This window comes from Orycteropus afer, unplaced genomic scaffold (genome assembly GCF_000298275.1).
Source record: "Orycteropus afer afer isolate SDZICR_OR568_19922 unplaced genomic scaffold, OryAfe1.0 scaffold00113, whole genome shotgun sequence".
NCBI lineage: Eukaryota > Metazoa > Chordata > Mammalia > Tubulidentata > Orycteropodidae > Orycteropus > Orycteropus afer.
In genome coordinates this window covers 6,729,495-6,748,124 of record NW_006921700.1, presented here as the reverse complement: position 1 = coordinate 6,748,124, position 18,630 = coordinate 6,729,495, and the positions used below count along the sequence as shown (strand labels likewise).

The 18,630-nt window shown below is 45.5% G+C and overlaps 1 protein-coding gene across 1 annotated transcript in view; it reads right to left on the bottom strand.

The window, feature by feature from the left end:
• Positions 1-13,306: 13,306 nt before the first annotated feature.
• LOXHD1 (lipoxygenase homology PLAT domains 1) overlaps positions 13,307-18,630 on the bottom strand; it is a 179,416-nt gene continuing 174,092 nt past the window's right edge. Inside the window, exon 41 of the mRNA XM_042781382.1 lies at positions 13,307-13,787. Within this exon, the coding sequence (XP_042637316.1) occupies positions 13,307-13,787 (481 nt within the window). The remainder of the gene's footprint in view (positions 13,788-18,630) is intronic.

Below are 18,630 nucleotides of genomic sequence, written 5' to 3'. Positions count from 1 at the left end.
GGGAGAAGTCAGCCAGTGAACACCCCATTTTCCTTCACCAGGTCCCCCCACGGCCATAGCCCTTGCAGCCAAACTTTGCCTTCTGAGCCATTTGATGTAGAGGAAAAGCCTGCAAGCACATTTTGCGGAAAGAGGAGTTGGTGGTATCAGTGTCTGAGGGAAAGCAGGGGGTGGGAGAAGCACCCGCCCATGCAGAATGGTGACTGCCCCCATCCGCCTTGCTGCACGGGAGGGAGGGAGCTGGCCGTGCCCAGAGCAGGGGTGGGAAGGGGGGGCCCACGCCGCTGAGAGTTTAGATGTGATCCTGAAGGTTCTAGCTGATAGACCGGCCCCTCAATCCTGTCCTTAGAAGGATTGTATATATACCTCTCGACCACGTAGAAACCATGTAGGGGTCTCTAGCTATTTCTGTGGATGGCAGCCAGAGCATGTTAGCTTAAGACAAATGTTGTGTGTGGTGCTCTAGTCATCTGTGGTGGACATGTCGCTATTACCGAGTTCGCACCAAATATTTCTCATTGAGTTCCTTGTTTTGGTGCCTGACTGAACCAATCAACGACAGCCCAGATCCTCCTGTCTTTATGAGAGAAAAGGAAAAAGAAAAAGAAAAAAAAAAGCCAAATCCTGTTTACGGTGAAAAAAAAAAAAGATTTTTTTCTTCACCCAGGTTAGGAGGCAGAAGGGGGGGTTCTCGTTTTTGTGTTTTGTGTTTTTCCTTTGCTTTGTTTTTTTTTTCTCATGTTTACAGTGCACGGAGTATAGAAGGGGGCATTTTGGGGAAAGGGGAACTGGAAAACGAGTGGCTGAAGGTCTTATAGGGGCCTCTGAGGGGTTTAGCTGAGGTTAGGAAGATAGAGTTGGAGTAGGTGAAGGGGGTTGTTGTACCGTGAGGGAGGGCTCCCCAAGTCCAAGGCTCATCTGCTTGGCTTCCGCTAACCTCTATTCCCACTGAACTACAGAGAGGCCAGCCTTCAACTAAAACTGCCCCTTGGGTTCCTCGGAGCCAGGATGCCCAAGCTCATTCCACCTTCTTCCTTTCTGCTGTGCTCATGCCCTGTCACGGAGAGGCAATTTAGCCACTGCCTCCCTATGCAAAAAATTAACCAGATGATGACAATAGATGGACACTTAGTCTTGCCAAAGTGCTCTCAGCTAGCACTTGGGCTGAGATCAAGCATCATGAATGGTGAGGAGGACCTAGAGCATCCTTTGGGCTGTCTCAAGTCCTGATGTAGTCCCTCAAAACAGAGAGCACATTGGCTGGCTTTGGTAGGTTCTATGTTTCTAGCCTCTGGCTCTTCCTCTGACTCTTTGATTACCTTGGGCAAGTCCCTTTTCTTCTGTGTGCCTCAGTTTCCTTCTCCTTAGAATGGAGAGAAATAGCAGTGCGTCCCCGTTTTCACTCCTGCTACCTTATCTAGATGTGGTGAGGATTAACACCATCTGTCCAATGAGCTCTGTGCTCTCTCTTAGGAATCCCCTTGGGATTTAGGGATGCGGTATGGTAGGAGAGACAGACTTGGAAGTTCCAAGTGCCACCATACAATGTATCTTTCTGCACAACCACACAAGTTCCCTAAACCCCAGAGAGATAGAGAGATGGGAGGGCAGGGGAATGGAAACCCACCAAGTGCCATCCCATATCCAAATTCCTTTATCCTTACGTGGAACACACTAGGCCAACTGGAATTCTGCTATCTTCCTTTTTGCCCTTTACTCCTCCTCTCCCTTCATTTGCACTGCTCTAAAAGCCCCTATCCTTCATCTCAATCCTTACCCCAGTTTCAGTGCTCTTAGAAGACCAAGGGAGACTTAGTATCATGTCTATGAAGAACTTCCATAAGGTGAAGGAAATTTGAGTCTGTATTGCTGCTCCCGAGGTTGTCATGAGTCAGAATTGACTCAGTGGTGACTAATAACAACGAACCAGGACCAATGGGTCGAAGTGGCAGGGAGGCCAACTTTAGCTTTAGGTAGAGCTTCCTAACACCTCTGGAGCTGCCCAGCAAGGAACGACTGCTCTGAACACCCACTGTCACTGAGTGCCAGCAGCTTTGCTCAAGAAACTTACTCAAAGGCTAAGGTCTCTTTCAGCATCGATAACCTGGTGTTCCATAAAATCTTTATTGAGTGCCTACCGGTGCAGGTGCTGGAAAAGACAATAGTGAAGAAGACAGTGTCCCTGCTCTGAGGAGTGTGGAAATGAGGCACATACACAATAGTGCAAAAATGATGAATAATTTTAAGATTCAGGGTCAACTGCAATGAGCATTACATTGTTCAATTCAGTGGTTTGAGTATGTGAATATGTCTCCAGAGCTAAATTCTACCAGGAGGGAAAGTACATTTGAGTTAGAATTTTGGGGAAAGCTAGTTACTAATAGCCACAGGAAGTTGAGAATCCTCCCCTGTGTCCCCAGCAGCTGAGTCAAAACCAAGCATCCCACCACAAGATGGCTTTGACCTGGCAGTAGCTGGGGTGGACTATGGAAGGTAGCTCCCCTCTTAGTCTTTTATTCTCCCTTCTGAGGTTGGTTTGAAAGGCTAACAGGTAGAAGGGAGTCAGGGAATGGAGATACAAGGATGAAACTAGAGCTGAAGGCCTGGGTTCCAGTGTTGGCTCTTCACTGACAAAGTGTGCAATTGTAGAAACCCCTTTCTTCTCTCTAGGCCTCAGTTTCCTCAGCTACAACACAAGGATGTTGGATTGGAGGCTTGCTAAATTTCTTTCCACCACTCACATTCTGTGATTCTCCTTAACATCAACACATCTCCTTCCAAGTTGGTAGAGCTGTGTGCCAACTGAGCTGTTGACTCTGACCTTCCGTGAGCAGGAACATCTGTTTCAGAGGCTGAGGGTACAAATGCTAAGCGACAGAGTGAGACTTGTCCTCTCCTGCTTCCCTGCTCTCTGCTGGCTCCCGGTGTGCCCCTGGCTAATTTTAGGGATGGCGTGAGGATTACCCAGAGGGGAGAAGTAAGCTGCTTAAGTTGTGGTTGACCCATGGGGGTAGACCGGGAAGCTTCCCTCTCCTTCCCATCTCTCTGGGGCCCTTGCACCCTGCAGGGAGGGACAGGAGGTGATGTGAGTCCTGCCAGCCCCTGGCTTTCTTAGCCAGGCAGCCATTTGAGAAGAGAGGCGAAAGATCTTTGCTTCTGCACCCTTAAATTCTCCCCCATTTGACCAATGGGGAGCCCTGGGGAGAGGGAGAAGAGGCAAGGTCAGACCTCAGCATCTCACACCTACCACCCCAGGAGGGGAAACCACCTATAGTCCTCCTTCTACTCAACTCAAGGGACTCAGACCCTTTCTTGACTGAGACGCATGAGTGCCTTCTGGGAAGACAGCTGCCCCAGGATTCAAGGTGGGCCTCCTAGCCGCAGCCGCAGCCACAGCCACCCCAGCAGTCGCAGCAGGCCCATGGCCCACGAGGACGCCAATCAATCAATCCAACGCCACGAGCTCGGCTGGGCGAGCAGGCAGAGGGCCAGCCAGGGTCCAAGGGACTCTCCAGCCCAGCCAGGACCCCTTCTGGCCCCTTTAGCCCTTGCCCACGGCCTGTGGCTGGACTCAAGCTCCTTTCCTGCAAGTGTTCCCAGCCTCCGTGCAAGTATTCTTAACTCTTTACGCCTAACGAACAAACAAGCACAGTTTTTTCAATGGTGAAGAAAAAAGCACCAGACTTTTTTTTTCCCTTCCCCTAAAGAAATCCCCCAAATCCCCCCTCCTCCAGGCGGGAAAAACACTCCCCGCGTGGGGCTGTAGCAACCTCTGTCAGGTCCCCCCCTCGTGTTTCATCTCTGCGCGCGTAGAGCAACTGCTAGAGCGAATTCAGCCGATAGAAAACAAAAACGAAAAAAAAAAAAAAAAAACCATGGCACGTTGCTAGTTTACAGGGTTTTGTGCGTTTAAATGCCTTATATTTAACAATCATAATTTATGACTAACTTGTAGATATTGTGGGTTCTTATTTAATTATTTTTATAGTTGTTTTGCATTTTTAATTATAATTTATTTATTTAGAAAGGATACTAATTTTTTTTATTACTCCTATTACCTCATTTTGGCGTTGTTTCTGGGAGTGGAATGCTTTGCATGCATTATTAGTACGATGACAAACAACTACGAATACAAAAAAAAAAAAAATTTAAATAAAATTCCGCGAACTTTATTTCGTCCAAACTATCAGGGTGTGTGATCGCAAGCTGTCCTACTGTGGTGCTGGCCTCTTTGGATACATTCCATTCGAAATGCAAACTTTTGATTCTGTATGCTGTGATCTAGTGGAAAACTGCAATATAGTGACTGTATTTAGCACATATATAAATATAATTTGCACTCGTCAGTCAGTCGACTGGGGTAATCCTTTCACTTGCTACCCTTGGCACCCCCTCCCCCAATTAAATATCATCCCTTCCCCCACCGGTCTCTATCCTCTGAGGAAAGGCTCTAGAACAGAAGAGGTCACTCTCTCCACTGGGCTCCAAGTCTTAATGGCCCCAGACTTGAGGTCCTTAGGGCATTACTGGCTGGAGCATCTGAAAACCAAAAACAAACCTGATTAACTGGCAGGAGCACTGGACTGGAAGTCTGGAGGCTTGAGTTCTCAGACTAGCTCTGCTGCAGACTTCTCTGTGACCTTGAGCAAGTCACGTGGGCTTCCTGCATCTCAGTTTTCTGGGCAGGGGTGAGGGAGGATGGAAGATCTCTAGCCCCCCACCCCCCTTGGATAGACTATGGCTCGGAGACTGGCCCTACACAGCTCCTATGGACGCCACTATGCTGTGCCTGTCTCACCTTCTCAGGAGAAAAAGGGAAGGAGAAAGGATGGTGTGGAGGAAAGAAAAAGACAACTGGAGTAGAACGGATGGACTGAAGACTCACCCAGTGAATTTCCTCAAAGTAGACACCTGGGAGGGGTTTAGTCATTTTATACACACATCTTGGTGGTAACTGGGAAGTAAGTTAGGGGACACATCCCTGCACATGGGACATGTGCTTTTCCAAGGTGAAGAGTGGCCTGAATCCATGGGGCTGGGTGGGCAGAATCTAAGCCCCCCACTGTGGTGTTTGGAATTGGCAGCCCCACCCTAGGATCTCCCAGAACCTTTGCTGTTGAGGCATCACTCTGACAATATACTGCCGCTCTCTGCCTTTGCTCCTTGGAGCAGTAGGCACAAGGGGCCACTGAGAAAGACAGGAGGGTGAGCCTCTAGTCTCGCTGTCCCCAACAGATCAATAAGTGGAAGGTTTGGGGAAGTGGAGGCATCAAAGTTTAGTGCAGTGATGAGCCCAGGTGCCTTCGAGCCAAAAAGAGAGGGGTTTCATGCCCTCAAGAGAAGCTTTGGAGGGAACTGGGACCTGGCTGGGAATGGAAGGCCACTGCTGTGCTCTCTGCGCATCTGCCACCCTCCCTCCACTCATCCACCCCTTCCTTTCCAGTTCATGGTTCCTCTTGCCTCTTGACATCACTGCCTTTGCGTATGGGGTGATTCAGCCTCCACATGAGGCCCCTGGGATTGGGCTGATGTAGGGGGAGGAAGCAAGGCCCAAATTAACTGCACTGCCAGGCCCTACTGTTCCCAGTGACTGGGCCTTGTGCGGTTCAAGAACCCCAGCTTTGCTCCGGCTAGCCAACTGGTGCCCATGCCAGGCCTCCTGCCCGCTGCCTGCCCAGCTTCCCTTCTGTCTCCACCCTAGAGCCTTGCTCTCCTACTTCCTTAAAGACAGCCTGTGCAGGCATCCACCAGGGAACATGACCACCACACTGCCGGGCCTGGCAGACACTGCCCCCTTGGCAGGGCTCCTGGATGGACATGCCTTATGCTGCTCGCCAGGGCCGGAGTGGGAAGAGCCCTCTGCCCTGGCTGGCCTGTGCCCCCGCCCCTCAAGCGTCTTCACCCCACCCCAGCCCCTTCCCCAGCCCCTCCTCTGGCCTTGGATGCGGCTCATTTCTCAGCTACAGAGCCAGCCGTACCAGGCCCTCGAGGGGGTAATGTGGTTGCCCCTGGTAAGTGAAAGGATTATCCTCAGTGTTGATTGTCCTTTTTTGTAATCCTCCTGCTGTTCTGTTCTGTTGTGCTGTGCAACATTTTGCTACATAGACTATTTTATAGCAGAAAGCTAGAAGAATATTTATTATGAATATTAAAGCAATAGTGCATCAGTGGAAAAGGCGGAGACATTAGGAATTGTGTAAATGCTTAGATTCACTTTTGGTGGATTTTTTGTACTTTATTTATAACTAATAAAAATGAACTGCATTGCTAACTACACCCCACTTGGGCAAATGCTTATTTCTATGTATACCTATGACATTTCTTAACAGCTGCTCACACACCTCAGTCTTTGTCCAAGGTATGAGAGAATATCGATACTGAATCTTCATCCATTTTCCTCATCCCCTCTTCCTGTCTTTTTCACCTTTCCTTCCTCCCTCATCCGCTTTATTTATTTATTTATTTTTTGGTTTTCTATCTATACATCTCTTTTACCTCACTCAAAGGATCTGTTGTATAGCTGTGGGTCAACCATATAATTGACTTGTTTCCTAAACATTGTTGTTAGGTGCTGTAGAGTCATAGCAACTCCATGTGACAGAGTCAAACTGCCCCGTAGAGTTTTCTCAGCCATAATTTTTATGGAAGCAGAACACTAGGTCTTTCTCCCACAGAGCCTAGGTGGGTTCGAACTGCCCACCTTTCAGTTAGCATCTGAGTGCTTACCTATTGTGCTAACAGGACTCCTTTCCTAAGCATTACAAATGTACAAATGCATCTTAGAAAGAAACACATCTAAAATAGGAACATTTCCATTTGTGATCAGTTTTCCAAAGGAACCTCTCCTGTGCTTGAGCTGGAGGGCTTCTTACTTCATTCCTGTCTCCTGGTGGGAGAGGAGCTTGATTTTCTAAAGTTAGTGTTGGGTTTCTTATCTCTTTGTAAGATCTCCAACTCCAATACTGTTTGTATTGTCTATAGTCTATTCTCGGGAACTCTGGTAGCATAGTGCCTAAGGCACTTGACTGCTAACCAGAAGGCTGACGGTTCAAACCCACCAACCACTCCTCAGAAGGAAGGTTGGGCAATCCTACTTCCGTAGTGATGTTGTTGTTGTTATTTACCGTCGAGTCGGCCCGACTCATAGCGACCCCTCCTTGGGTTTCCGAGGCAGTATCACTACGGAAGTAGGATTGCCCAACCTCGGAAACCCAAGGAGGGGTCGCTATGAGTCGGGCCGGAAGTAGGATTGCCCAACCTCGGAAACCCAAGGAGGGGTCGCTATGAGTCGGGCCGGAAGTAGGATTGCCCAACCTCGGAAACCCAAGGAGGGGTCGCTATGAGTCGGGGCCGACTCGACGGCAAATAACAACAACAACAACAACGTCTATTCTCAGAACAGTGTGGTGTTGGTGAACTGAAAAATGGTTTTCTTTCCTAAACTGCAAACAAACCAAAAATCAAAAAAATGAAACTCACTGCCATCGAGTCATATCCGACTCACGGCGACCCCTCGTTGGGTTTCCCAGGTGTTACCACTACAGAAGTAGATTGCCCCATCTTCCTTACGAAGACCCTTACTAATAGACTTTTAAAGACCTAGTTCTTATGAAATGTAGCCTTCCACACGTTTCCATCTGTGTCTCTTTGGGTCCAGGAACCAGGGCTTCTAAATGCTCATCCTGGTTCTAACCAGGTTCTAACCTTGCCCTAGCACTAACTCTAGCTGTGTGAACATGGACAAAACCCTTTCCTTCCCTGGGTTTCCCAATTGTAACAGTGCAGGTGAGAGACCAGGGTTCTTTCCAGCTCGAATCCCACAGGTCTCCATTTTTGGACCCTGCTTCCCTCTATTATTGATATGTCTACTTGGTCTCTGTCTACACTTACAAAGGAGGTGACCCTGGACTATATTCAAGGGAAGTAGCTCTCTTTCGAAGGGGTTCTGGTGGCGCAGTGGTTAAGCACTCAGCTGCTATCTGAAAGGTTGGAGGTTTGAACCCACCAGCCACTCTGAGGGAGAAAGATGTAGCAGTCTGCTTCCCTAAAGATTACAATCTTGAAAATCCTATGGGGCAGTTCTACTCTATCTTCTAAGGTCACTATGAATCGGAATCAACTAAGGCAATAGGTTTTGGTTTTTTGGGTCTGTCTAAAACCTCCAGTTTATTGGCTCTATTTACTTCCTTTGACTAAAGCAAAGATCCGCCACTTGTTCCCTGACGCTCTTTATCTTGTCCTTGTCAGGGCACTTGGGGCATATGCGAGTGGTTGATGCTTGTGCCAAAGGGGCTGGGAGTAACGGGGATGTCTCTTCAGGAGGGGCATACCATGGACCCTTAGGAAGTGGGATACCCATAGTATATCTGACTTCATCCATTTAGACCTCACCTCGTTAGAATTCAGAAGGCTTGTACCTGGGCTGGCTTAGTTTATTTTTTATCAAAATCTTAGAAGAAAAGGGTTGTTCAGCCAAAGAACTGAGAGAATAAGTTTGGCAGGCTTATGTTTAACCTACTTAAAACAAACATGTTTTTTTAGACTTTAGGACAACGGTTTGTATGTAAATAGCTGTTTTAATAGTGAATGAGTCTAGTCTTTTCTCTAAAGTCGACCCCCAGGGATATTTCTTTGGAAATACTTTGTTAGCAGGTTTCTCCAAAGCCCTACAATTGTGGTTCTCTCCAAAGATTCTTTTACAGGGCTTGTCTCTCATCAGGTGAGGAAAGGTGGAACTGATATAAACCCTGTCACTCAAGAAGCCAGGCTTTATGAGCAAGAACTTTCTAACAATCTGATCTCTCAATACCCAGGGGGTTTAAGGAGATAATGAGCAGAAAACGGAAGACAAAAGCTGAGAAACTGAGGGAGGAAGAAGCCCTGTCCTTCTTTTGTTCTCTTCACTCTAGACCTACCTGAAGGGCTGTGTCTTGGTCAGAGGAGAGGTGGCATTTCAACTGCACAGGCATCACAGATTCAGACTTGCCAAGCCCACAGGGCCATGTTGGCAGAAGGGGCATTTGGAGGAGACAAACTGGGGGGAAAAGAGACAGGTTCAGAGTATTCACAGTCACAATGGCTGCCTGTTGGGTTTCAGCCTCTGAATTAGGACTGAAGGGGTTCAGAGTTTTGTGGTGCTGTGGGTAGAATATCTTTCTTCAAGGGCCAGGACTAGGGGAAGGCAAGCACAGTGCTAAGGGCACAAAATTAAGGGGGAGCTCTCAGGAGCCAACTACACACTAGCAGAAGCCCAGGAGTGAGGACTTAAGTTTTGTACCATGGGCACCTCCTGGCTTGCCCATCCTAGTCCCAGCCCTGCTTCCTGTCCTTGCCAAGAGGAGGTTTTCTATGACTGCCAGGAAATGAGAGGTGGGAATTAAAAGGCAAAGTTCATACATGTGTATAGGTATGTATATTTACTACTTACTTACTCACAGCCATTGAGTCGGATCCAACTCATAGCGACTCCTCCTTGGGTTTCCGAAGTGGTGTCTCTATGGAAGTAGATTGCCCAATCTTCCTTCCAAGGAGTGTTTGGTGGGTTTGAACCACCAGCTTTCTGGTTAGCAGTCAAATGCCTTAGGTACTATGCCACCAGAGTGCCCATAGGTATGTATATGTGAGTGTATATGTAAGTAAACTCACTGCCATTGAATTGATTCCAAGTCATAGTGACCCCCATTGGGTTTTCCGGGCGGTAAATCTTAAGGAAGTAGGTTGCCCCATCTTCTTTCTGTGGAGCAGCAGGTAGGTTTGGACCACTGACCTTCTGGTTAGCAGTCAAATGCCTTAAGCACTGCTCCACCAGAGCTCCATATATGTAAGTAACGACAAATGCACTGCTGTCACTCCCACCGAGTCAGATCCGATTAATAGCGACCCCTCCTTGGGTTTCCCAGGCAATATCACTATGGAAATAGATTGCCCAACCTTTCTTCTGAGGAGTGGCTGGTGGGTTTGAACCACCAACCTTCTGGTTAGCAGTCAAATGCCTTAGGCACTATGCCACCAGAATTCCTATATATGTAAGTGGATATAGGTATATGCACATGTGTGTGTATATGCATGTATGTGACTGCATGCACATATATTCATATATATAATAAAGCACTTAGAGGCACAGTTACAGATACTTCTTAGGTATAATCAAACACCTACAAGTTTTGGTTTCCTAGGTTTGTTGGGTGGGGACCATACTCTCCTGGGACATCCCAGTCAATTGGCATAATATAGTTCATAAAGTTTATGGTCTACATCCTAACTTGGTGAGTAGTTTCTGGGGTCTTAAAAGTTTGCAAGTGGCCATCTAAGATACAACAACTGGTCTCTAATCATCTAGAGCTAAAGACAAAGAAGAAACCTAAAGACTCAAAGAAGAAAGTGGTCTACAGGACAAATGGTCTACACAAACCAAACCACAGCCTTATCTTCCCTGAGACCAGAAGAATTGGATAGTGCCCAGCTACCACTACTGACTACTCTGATCAGGGCCACAATAGATGGACCTTGATAGAATGAGAGAATAATATGGAGCAGAACCTCAAATTCCTGAAAAATAACAAGTAAAACCAGACTTACTGGACCTGAGACTGGAGGACTCCTGAGATTATTACCCTGAGATATTCTTCAAACCTTCAACTAGCCCCTGAGGTCACTTTTCAGCTGAATAACGGATTGGCTCACAAGATAAAGAATATCATTCGTGAGTACCAGGTTTCTTTTAAAAATCACCTATGTGAGACCAAGCAGTCAACAATTATTTTAAAATAAGGATGAGAATGTGAGGGAGCAGGGATAACAGATTAATGGAAATGGAACAACCAGAATGGAAATGCTGTTGTTGTTGTTATGTGCCATCGAATCGGACCTGATTCATAACAACCCCTCCTTGGGTTTCTGAGGCAGTATCACTACAGAAGTAGATTGCCCAAACTTCCTTCCGAAGAGTGGCTGGTGGGTTTGAACTGCCAGCCTTCTGGTTAGCAGTCAATTGCCTTAGGCACTATGCTACCAGAGCTCCTTCTTGGAAATATTGAGAATGGTCAATTATTGTGAAGAATGTAATCAATATTACTGAACAATTTGTGTAGGATTGTTGAATGTGAACCTAAACTTCAGGGTAAACTTTCACTGAAAACACAATATTGTTAAAATAAATAAATGAAAGGCAAAGCTCAGACCAGAAGCAGATGTGATAAGACTTGCGCTAGGCCCCTTTCTGGGAGAGTCCTCTCCTCAGAGTGTGTACAATGAATTGTCTCCCTCTTGAATGTGGGGGTTATAATTAACAGTTAGTGTAGGCACTGAATTAAGACCTCACACATAACTCAGTCTACCATCCATCAATCAGTGTGTTGTACTGTGGTGGCTTGCATGTTGTTATCATGCTAGAAGTTATGTCACCAATATTTCAAATACCAGCAGGGTCACCCATGGTAGACAAGTTTCAGTGGAGCTTCCAAACTAAGACAAACTGGGAAGGAAGGCCTGGCAATCTGCTGAAAATGATCCAGGGAAAACCTCGTGGATCACATAATCACTTACTCTGTGGATCGACTCTGCTTACTTTGGACACATCATCAGGAGAGGCCAATCGCTGGAGTAGGACATGTTTAGTAAAGTGGAGGGCCAGCAAAGGAAAGGAAAAACCCTTAATGACATGAAGTGACACACTGGCTGCAACAATGGACTGAAATATAGCAATGATTATGAAGAAGGCATAGGACCAAGCAATGTTTTGTTCTATCGCACATGGGGTCTGTCTGCCATGAGTCGGGACTGACTTAATGGCAACTAATAACACTACCAGCCTATTAACTCATTTAGTCCTCATCATAACCTGTGGGGTGGGTATTATTATCATTATCACTGTTTTACAGATGAGAGTGTTGAGGCCCAGGGAGATGAAATAGCATGACCAAGATCACACAGCTGGTAAGTGGCAGGGCCTGTGCTTTTCACCTCTGCCTGTCTAGGAGAGCTCTCCAAGAGCTCCCTAAACCTGTCTTAGGTCATGAAGCCTCATTCTAACTCCCTCAGGGACTGAGTGCACAGGGTCTTACAGCACAACTGCAGAAAAACTGGCATTCCTGGTGCATTGGGGCACACCTCCTAAAGGAAGACTTCCCAGACTAATTGCACCTTCCTGATCAGTCCAGTTCTCTCCAGAAAAAACAGAAATTAGGTCCTGAGCTTTGCTGCATTCTTCCTGTGCATTGACCAGCTTCTTTGTGACGTTCATCAGAGTGTGTGTGTGTGTATGTGTGTGTATACACATGTGTGAAGTTCTGTCTCTGCATTGAGGTCACACTTTTCCTTGAGGGCAGAGACCATGTCTTTATTTTGTTCCCAATCACTTCTCAGGTGTCAGTCCCAACACTGCCCACAGAGACACAGATGAGACACACTGAATAACCCAGCCTTGAGTGCAGTAGTGACCAGATGGAAAAAAAGAAAATTCACTGCTGTTGAGTCAATTCGACTCACAGTGACCCCTCCTTGGGTTTCTGAGGCAGTATCTCTACAAAAGTAGACTGACCAATCTTCCTTTCAAGAGTGGCTGGTGGGTTTGAAGGGTCAACCTTCTGGCTAGCAGTCAAATGCCTTATGCACTACATCAGGCCATGCCAAAGCCTGTTCCAGGTGCTGTGGTCCCTTGCTTTATGTCTTGGTCTCCACTGTGGTATACCAGGCTGGGCCATCCATCCAGCACTTGGCCATTGGTTCTCTGTAAAGTGATGGAAAGAATGCTGTACCTTTTCACATATTCATAAATCTTCTGACAAAAACCCTACCTCCTGGCAATTTTCTCCACTTGCCACTGGATTTATTGAAACTGAAAAAGAATGCATTTTTTAGTGAGTGCTTTCTGGGGTGTGGCAATAATTTAATTAGCCTAGCTTTTTGGAAAAATAAAAGTGTTAATTAGTTTTTGCTTAAAATACACCATCTCGACAGCCTCTTCTCTCCACCTCTATCCCTTGGGTGAAGCCCCAATTTCCCATCCTCACCCCACAGCAAGTCTCAGCCTGGCCACCCCTGTGATCAGAGAGGGAAATACAAGAAGGTCTTTGTGTAGACAAGGATTATGACACATGCTGATTATGAGTCCTGTCGGTCCAGGAGACTGCAGAACACCACAAGGAGTCACCCACAGTGGCCTCTGAGGACCGTGGAGTTCTCAGTGGCCTGCTGGTCCACAGCACCACAGCAGCCCCCTGTAGTCCCCAGTTCTGGCTCCAGGAGGCACTGGGAAAGGGCTGCTGGAAGCCAAGGCTGAGGGTACAAAGGTGTGGTCAGGAGCTTCTCACACAGAAGGGAAGAGGTCTCTCCAGGTGAGCCCATCCCCCCGTTTCTTGTCCAGCCATTGGCCGCAGCTGAAGATGGTGGCTACGCCAGTGCTGGTGTTGGTGACTTCTACCTTCTCCACCAACCAGCCTGAATAGTAGCCGCTGCTGTCATGCTCCAGCCGCACCTTGCGCAGCTCACCCAGCTCTAGGGTCTCCAGAAAGAAGCGATCTGTGCTGCCCCGCTCGAACAGGTTGCGCATTTTCTGCTTCAGTTCTCGCTTGCCTGTGTCCCCATTGGCCCCAAAGATGGTCACAAAGACATTGGCATCAGTGCCCGCACCTGGCTCATAGCCTGTCGTCACAATGACCTCATACTTGACGGGCACCAAGCTCTGGACCTTGCTGGCGAAGCTCTCCGTCACCTTGGTGACCTCAAATACCTTGAAGTACTTCCTCTTCCTCTTGAGTGGAATGAGGGTGTCACAATTAAAGAAGTACCTGCAGGAGAGGGGATAGAGGAAGAGAAGGGGGCTTAGGGGACACCAGCCAAGAAAAGCACCCCCTCCACAAGGTCCCCTGGTCATCCATAGATCATTCATCCTCCAGGTAACTCAACATCAAGGCTAGAAATGTCTACATTAAAATGTGAGTATTGTGTCTTGTTTATTTAAACTTCACAGTGGAGTGGAACCTCCAGCCTTCTAGTTGCTCCTTGATTCTTCTTTTATTTTTTCCTTCACATTCCATATTCAATTCATGAGCAAATCTTAGTGACCCTATCTTTAAAATACATGCAGAATCAGCCAAGGTGAAACAGTATCCGGTGTCCCATTGTCTGCTCTGTTGGCACTCTTGTCCAAGTCACCATCACTTTCAACTTGGGAATATATCCAAACTCTTCTCCCTGTTTTCTGTTACCTATGGTCTATTCTCTACATAGCAGCCAAGTAATTCTGTTGAGATGTAAACCAGAGAACATCATTCCTCTGCTCAAAACCTCCAATGTCCTCCCAGCTCAAGTCAGAGCCAAACACCTTACAATGGTCTGTAAGACCCTATGTGTACTGACCTGTCTTTGCTTTCCAAGCTCACTCCACTCCAGACATGGTGATTCCTTTGCTCCCTCAAAGAGATTGATTCATGTTTTTACCCAGTATTGTCACCTTCAGATGCAGCTGCAGAATCCAGGGTGACAATCCCAGGCCAAGTCAAATGGAAACATGACTACGGAATGGGGGCTCCCAAGTCCCTCATACTTAATTGAGTTAAACTCTGTGTGTGTGTGTGTGTGTGTGTGTGTGTTCTTGGACTGCAAAGTACAAGGATAAGAGAGAAGTCTCTGCTGAAGAATCCCCAACAAATAGAAGCAAGGCTAAGGCTGAGAGATATGGTCTTGAACCAAGAACTACTCCACTCCACCCAGTTTTAGCCTCTGGGTAATAGCAGTGAGCTCAAGAATTTCCAAGAATGCAGTCAGAGAGCATAAGGGGAAAATGTGCAATGGGGGCAGGGGTCTGGCTGCAGTCGTGTCACCTACCACTCATGGGACTTCTGGGAAGTCACTTCCTATACCTGGGACTTGATGTCCCCATTGGCTAGAGGTTTGGACTGAACAACTTTTATGATCTCCCACACTGAATTGCTAATATTTTAACAGCTTTGGAATTAAAGTAGTCTGGCACTGGTTAATGGCTTTGCAAATGCAAAGCTGAAAGGGTATGCCCAACAGTGCAAAGCCGAATCCTATTTTCAATTAAAATTTAGAACAGCAAAAGAACCTGGTTTTCTGTAACCTTACCAAAAGCCAGGACTTTGCATTCTTTACCTCACTCACTTCCACCACGACTCTGATCAGGCATCATCTTTCCATTTCACAGAAGGGGAAACTAAAGCTTAGAGAAACTGCTGCCCACGGTGACTTAGAGTCAGCTTGCCTATGGACACTTGGCAGGAAATCTCTTTCATAAGGGTTGCTTTTGCAGCCCTGGTAGTGCAGTAGTTAAGTGCTCGGCTGCTAACCAAAAGGTAGGCAGTTAGAACCCACCAGTGTGTTCCATGGGAGAAAGATGTGGCAGTCTGCTTCCAGAAAGATTACAACCTTGGAAACCAAATGGGCAGTTCCACTCTATTTTATAAGGTCATTATAAGTTGGAATCAATCAGAAGACAACACTTATCTCTTTTGAGATCACTCTTCCCCCATTGTCCAAAACCAAAAACCAAACTCACTGTCCTGGAGTTGGATCTGACTCATAACGACCACTCCTTGGGTTTCCAAGGCGGTATCACTACAGAAGTAGATTGCCCAATAGCTACCATTGAGTTAGCTCCTTACTCGTGGTGATGCTATGCACAACATGATTGAACCACAGTATCCACTGGGTTTTTGTTGCCTGGTTTTCAGAAGTAGATTATCTATGGATTTCTGTTAGATACCACAATATCGTAGAGTGGATACATCTGCATACTTTCTTTTTAAATTCTTAAACAATTATTTTTTTTAATGTGTCTGTTCCCTAATTTACATAGTTCTAGATAAATGAACAAGTGTGATCAATAGACAGGCTTTTCTTAATGCCCTCTTTCTTTTCTATCTGCTTGGCTCTATCTCCTTTTTCCTCCCCATTCCCATTCCAGCATCCCACCCTCTCTTCAGGCAACCCATGTTAAGCGCCAAGGATATATGCCAAATTCCCCTCCATTTTACCCAACCATGCACAGATCTACATATACACAGACAAAGGGAGGATGTCAGCATCTGTGTTTAAAAAAATGGCATCATATAACACATGGGTTTTGTTTGTTTGTTCTGCATCTTACTTGTCTCACTCAACAATACTTCCTGGGAATTGTTCCAAGTCATTTGGTACATATTTAATTCATTATTTTTAATGGATGAAAAATATTCCCTAGTGCAGATATAAGGAAATCTTTCCTAACAGACATAATTATAAAATCACCCAAATGTGAGACTGAAGGAATTTGTGTAGTCAAGACTCTAGCTGTGGAGAGATATGCACCAGGCTGTTCCTGCTGGAAAAAGGGGTAGGGTGATAATCAAAAGTAAAGCAAAAACAAATGAAAAAGAAGAAAAATAAATATTTTAAAAAACATGTATATGATGTGAACATACGAACTTATAAACAAACATGTAAACTTCTGCGAACAGTGTGTGTGAGATATTAGACAAATATCAAAGAGAATGAGGTCACCGACATGCTCCTGGTGGCCATCTCTGATGGGTTAGGGCTTTAGGAAATTTTCACTTTCTTTTATATACTTTTCAGAATTATTTGAATTTTTATAAGGATTATATATTATATGTGTTATTGGGATAACAACAAAGCTGTTTCTAGTTTTTTTTTTTTTTAAAAAAAAACAGAAGTCTCTTTTATATCCTTATATAGAAATCCCAAAGACATTCATCAAGAACTGGTCAGAGAAATAAAGGCACTGCAGAAAACTGAAAAGAGTTGAAGGATAAAAATGGGAGGATATTGTGTTTATAAGACACTGAGATTATATTCATTTGTAATTTCATGGAATTTCCAATATAATGGTCAGTGCAGTTGGAAGGAATTATGGATTCATATACAATTTTTGGGGAGCTCTGGTGGCGTAGTGCCTAAGGCATTTGACTGCTAACCAGAAGGCTGGCGGTTCAAACCCACCAGCCACTCCTCGGAATGAAGACTGGGCAATCTACTTCCTTAGAGATACTGCCTTGGAAACCCAAGGAGGGGTCACTATGAGTTGAATCAACTCAATGGCAATGAGTTTGGTTTGGTTTTTGGTTTACAGTATTGTGGCGGTGGTTTTTGTAATGACAGCAGAATGCAAGGGTGTTCTAGATGATGTTACATAAATATCCACAAAGATTAAACACATCTGCAAAGTCCCCCTTCTTGATGAAGATGGGATATTTTGGAGGGAGATTGGTTCTCATCTATCCAGAATCCCAGGCTTGAGCCCTGAGCAGGCAGACAGGGTGGCCTGGAATAGGACTTCTGAGGTTCGAATCCCTTCCATCCTTCCCCCACCCCCAGACTCTAGAGAGCATCTAGCTCTCCTCGCAAAAGGAGAGGCTGAGGCACAGAGCAGTGATGGGCTATTTCCAGAGGCCCCACAGCAGCTCTAGTGTCCAATGTTTCATTGGAGGAAGAGGCCCATCCTGTAGACATCTCTTCCTCTCCTACAGTATGCTGGGAAAAGATACATTCCTTGAGAGTGGCTGCTTGTTTCCACTGACTGAGAAATACTACACCTAGGCCCCAGAGCTGCGGGTGGGAAGCTCACCACTAGGCCTTCACCTCCCTCTCCTTCTGCGGCTGGAAGGTGTCAGGTGGTACTCAGATCTTTGCTACATCTCTTACCACCAGTGTTGTCTGTTTAAAGATAAATCAAGTAGTGGCTACTTGATGTAATTTTATGTTTTACTTATATTTTTATAATTTAATAGATGATTTTTATATTCTTTTGCTTTAATTTATATCCTTTCATTTTAATATAACTTAATTTTATATTTAAAATTAATGTCAATTATATATACCCACTGCCACTGAGTCGTTTCCAACTCATAATAACCCTATAAGACAGAGTAGAACTGCCTTACTGCCCTATAGGATTTCCAAGGCAGTAAATTTTTACAGAAGTGGACTACTTTTTCCTCCTGTAGAGTGCTTTAACCACTATGCCACCAGGGATCCCTTAATTATATCTATATATCTATATATCTATATATATCATGGTGACCCTTCCTTGGGTTTTCAAGGCAGTATCTCTACAGTCTTCCTTCTGCGGAGTGGCTGATGGGTTTGAACCTCCAGCCTTCTGGTTAGCAGTCAAATGCCTTAGGCACTACACCACCAGAGCTCCTATATATGCATGTATGTATGTAGTGGCATAGTGGGTAAGGCATATGACTGCTAACCTGAACAGAAGGTTGGTGGTTCAAACCTACCAATTGCTCTGAGGGAGGACGATGAGGCAACCTATTTCTATAAAGATTTACAGCCTTGGAAATCCAATGGAGGTTGCTATGAGTCGGAATCCACTCATTGGCAGTGGATTTACATATATATATATATATATATATATACACACACACACACACATACATATATGGCTTAAAACAGAACTTTATTCTCTCACATCTGTTGCTATGCTTAATTTCTTCACCTATAAAATGTAAATACTGTTCTCTGATCTACTCTTCACATAAGGTTCTTCCATAATTCTATTAAAGTATGGAATCAAAAACATACTTGGAATTAAAGGATGTAAGATGAAATTCTATCAATAAAATTGAGAAATAAATACAGTATTCATAATAACATCACTAA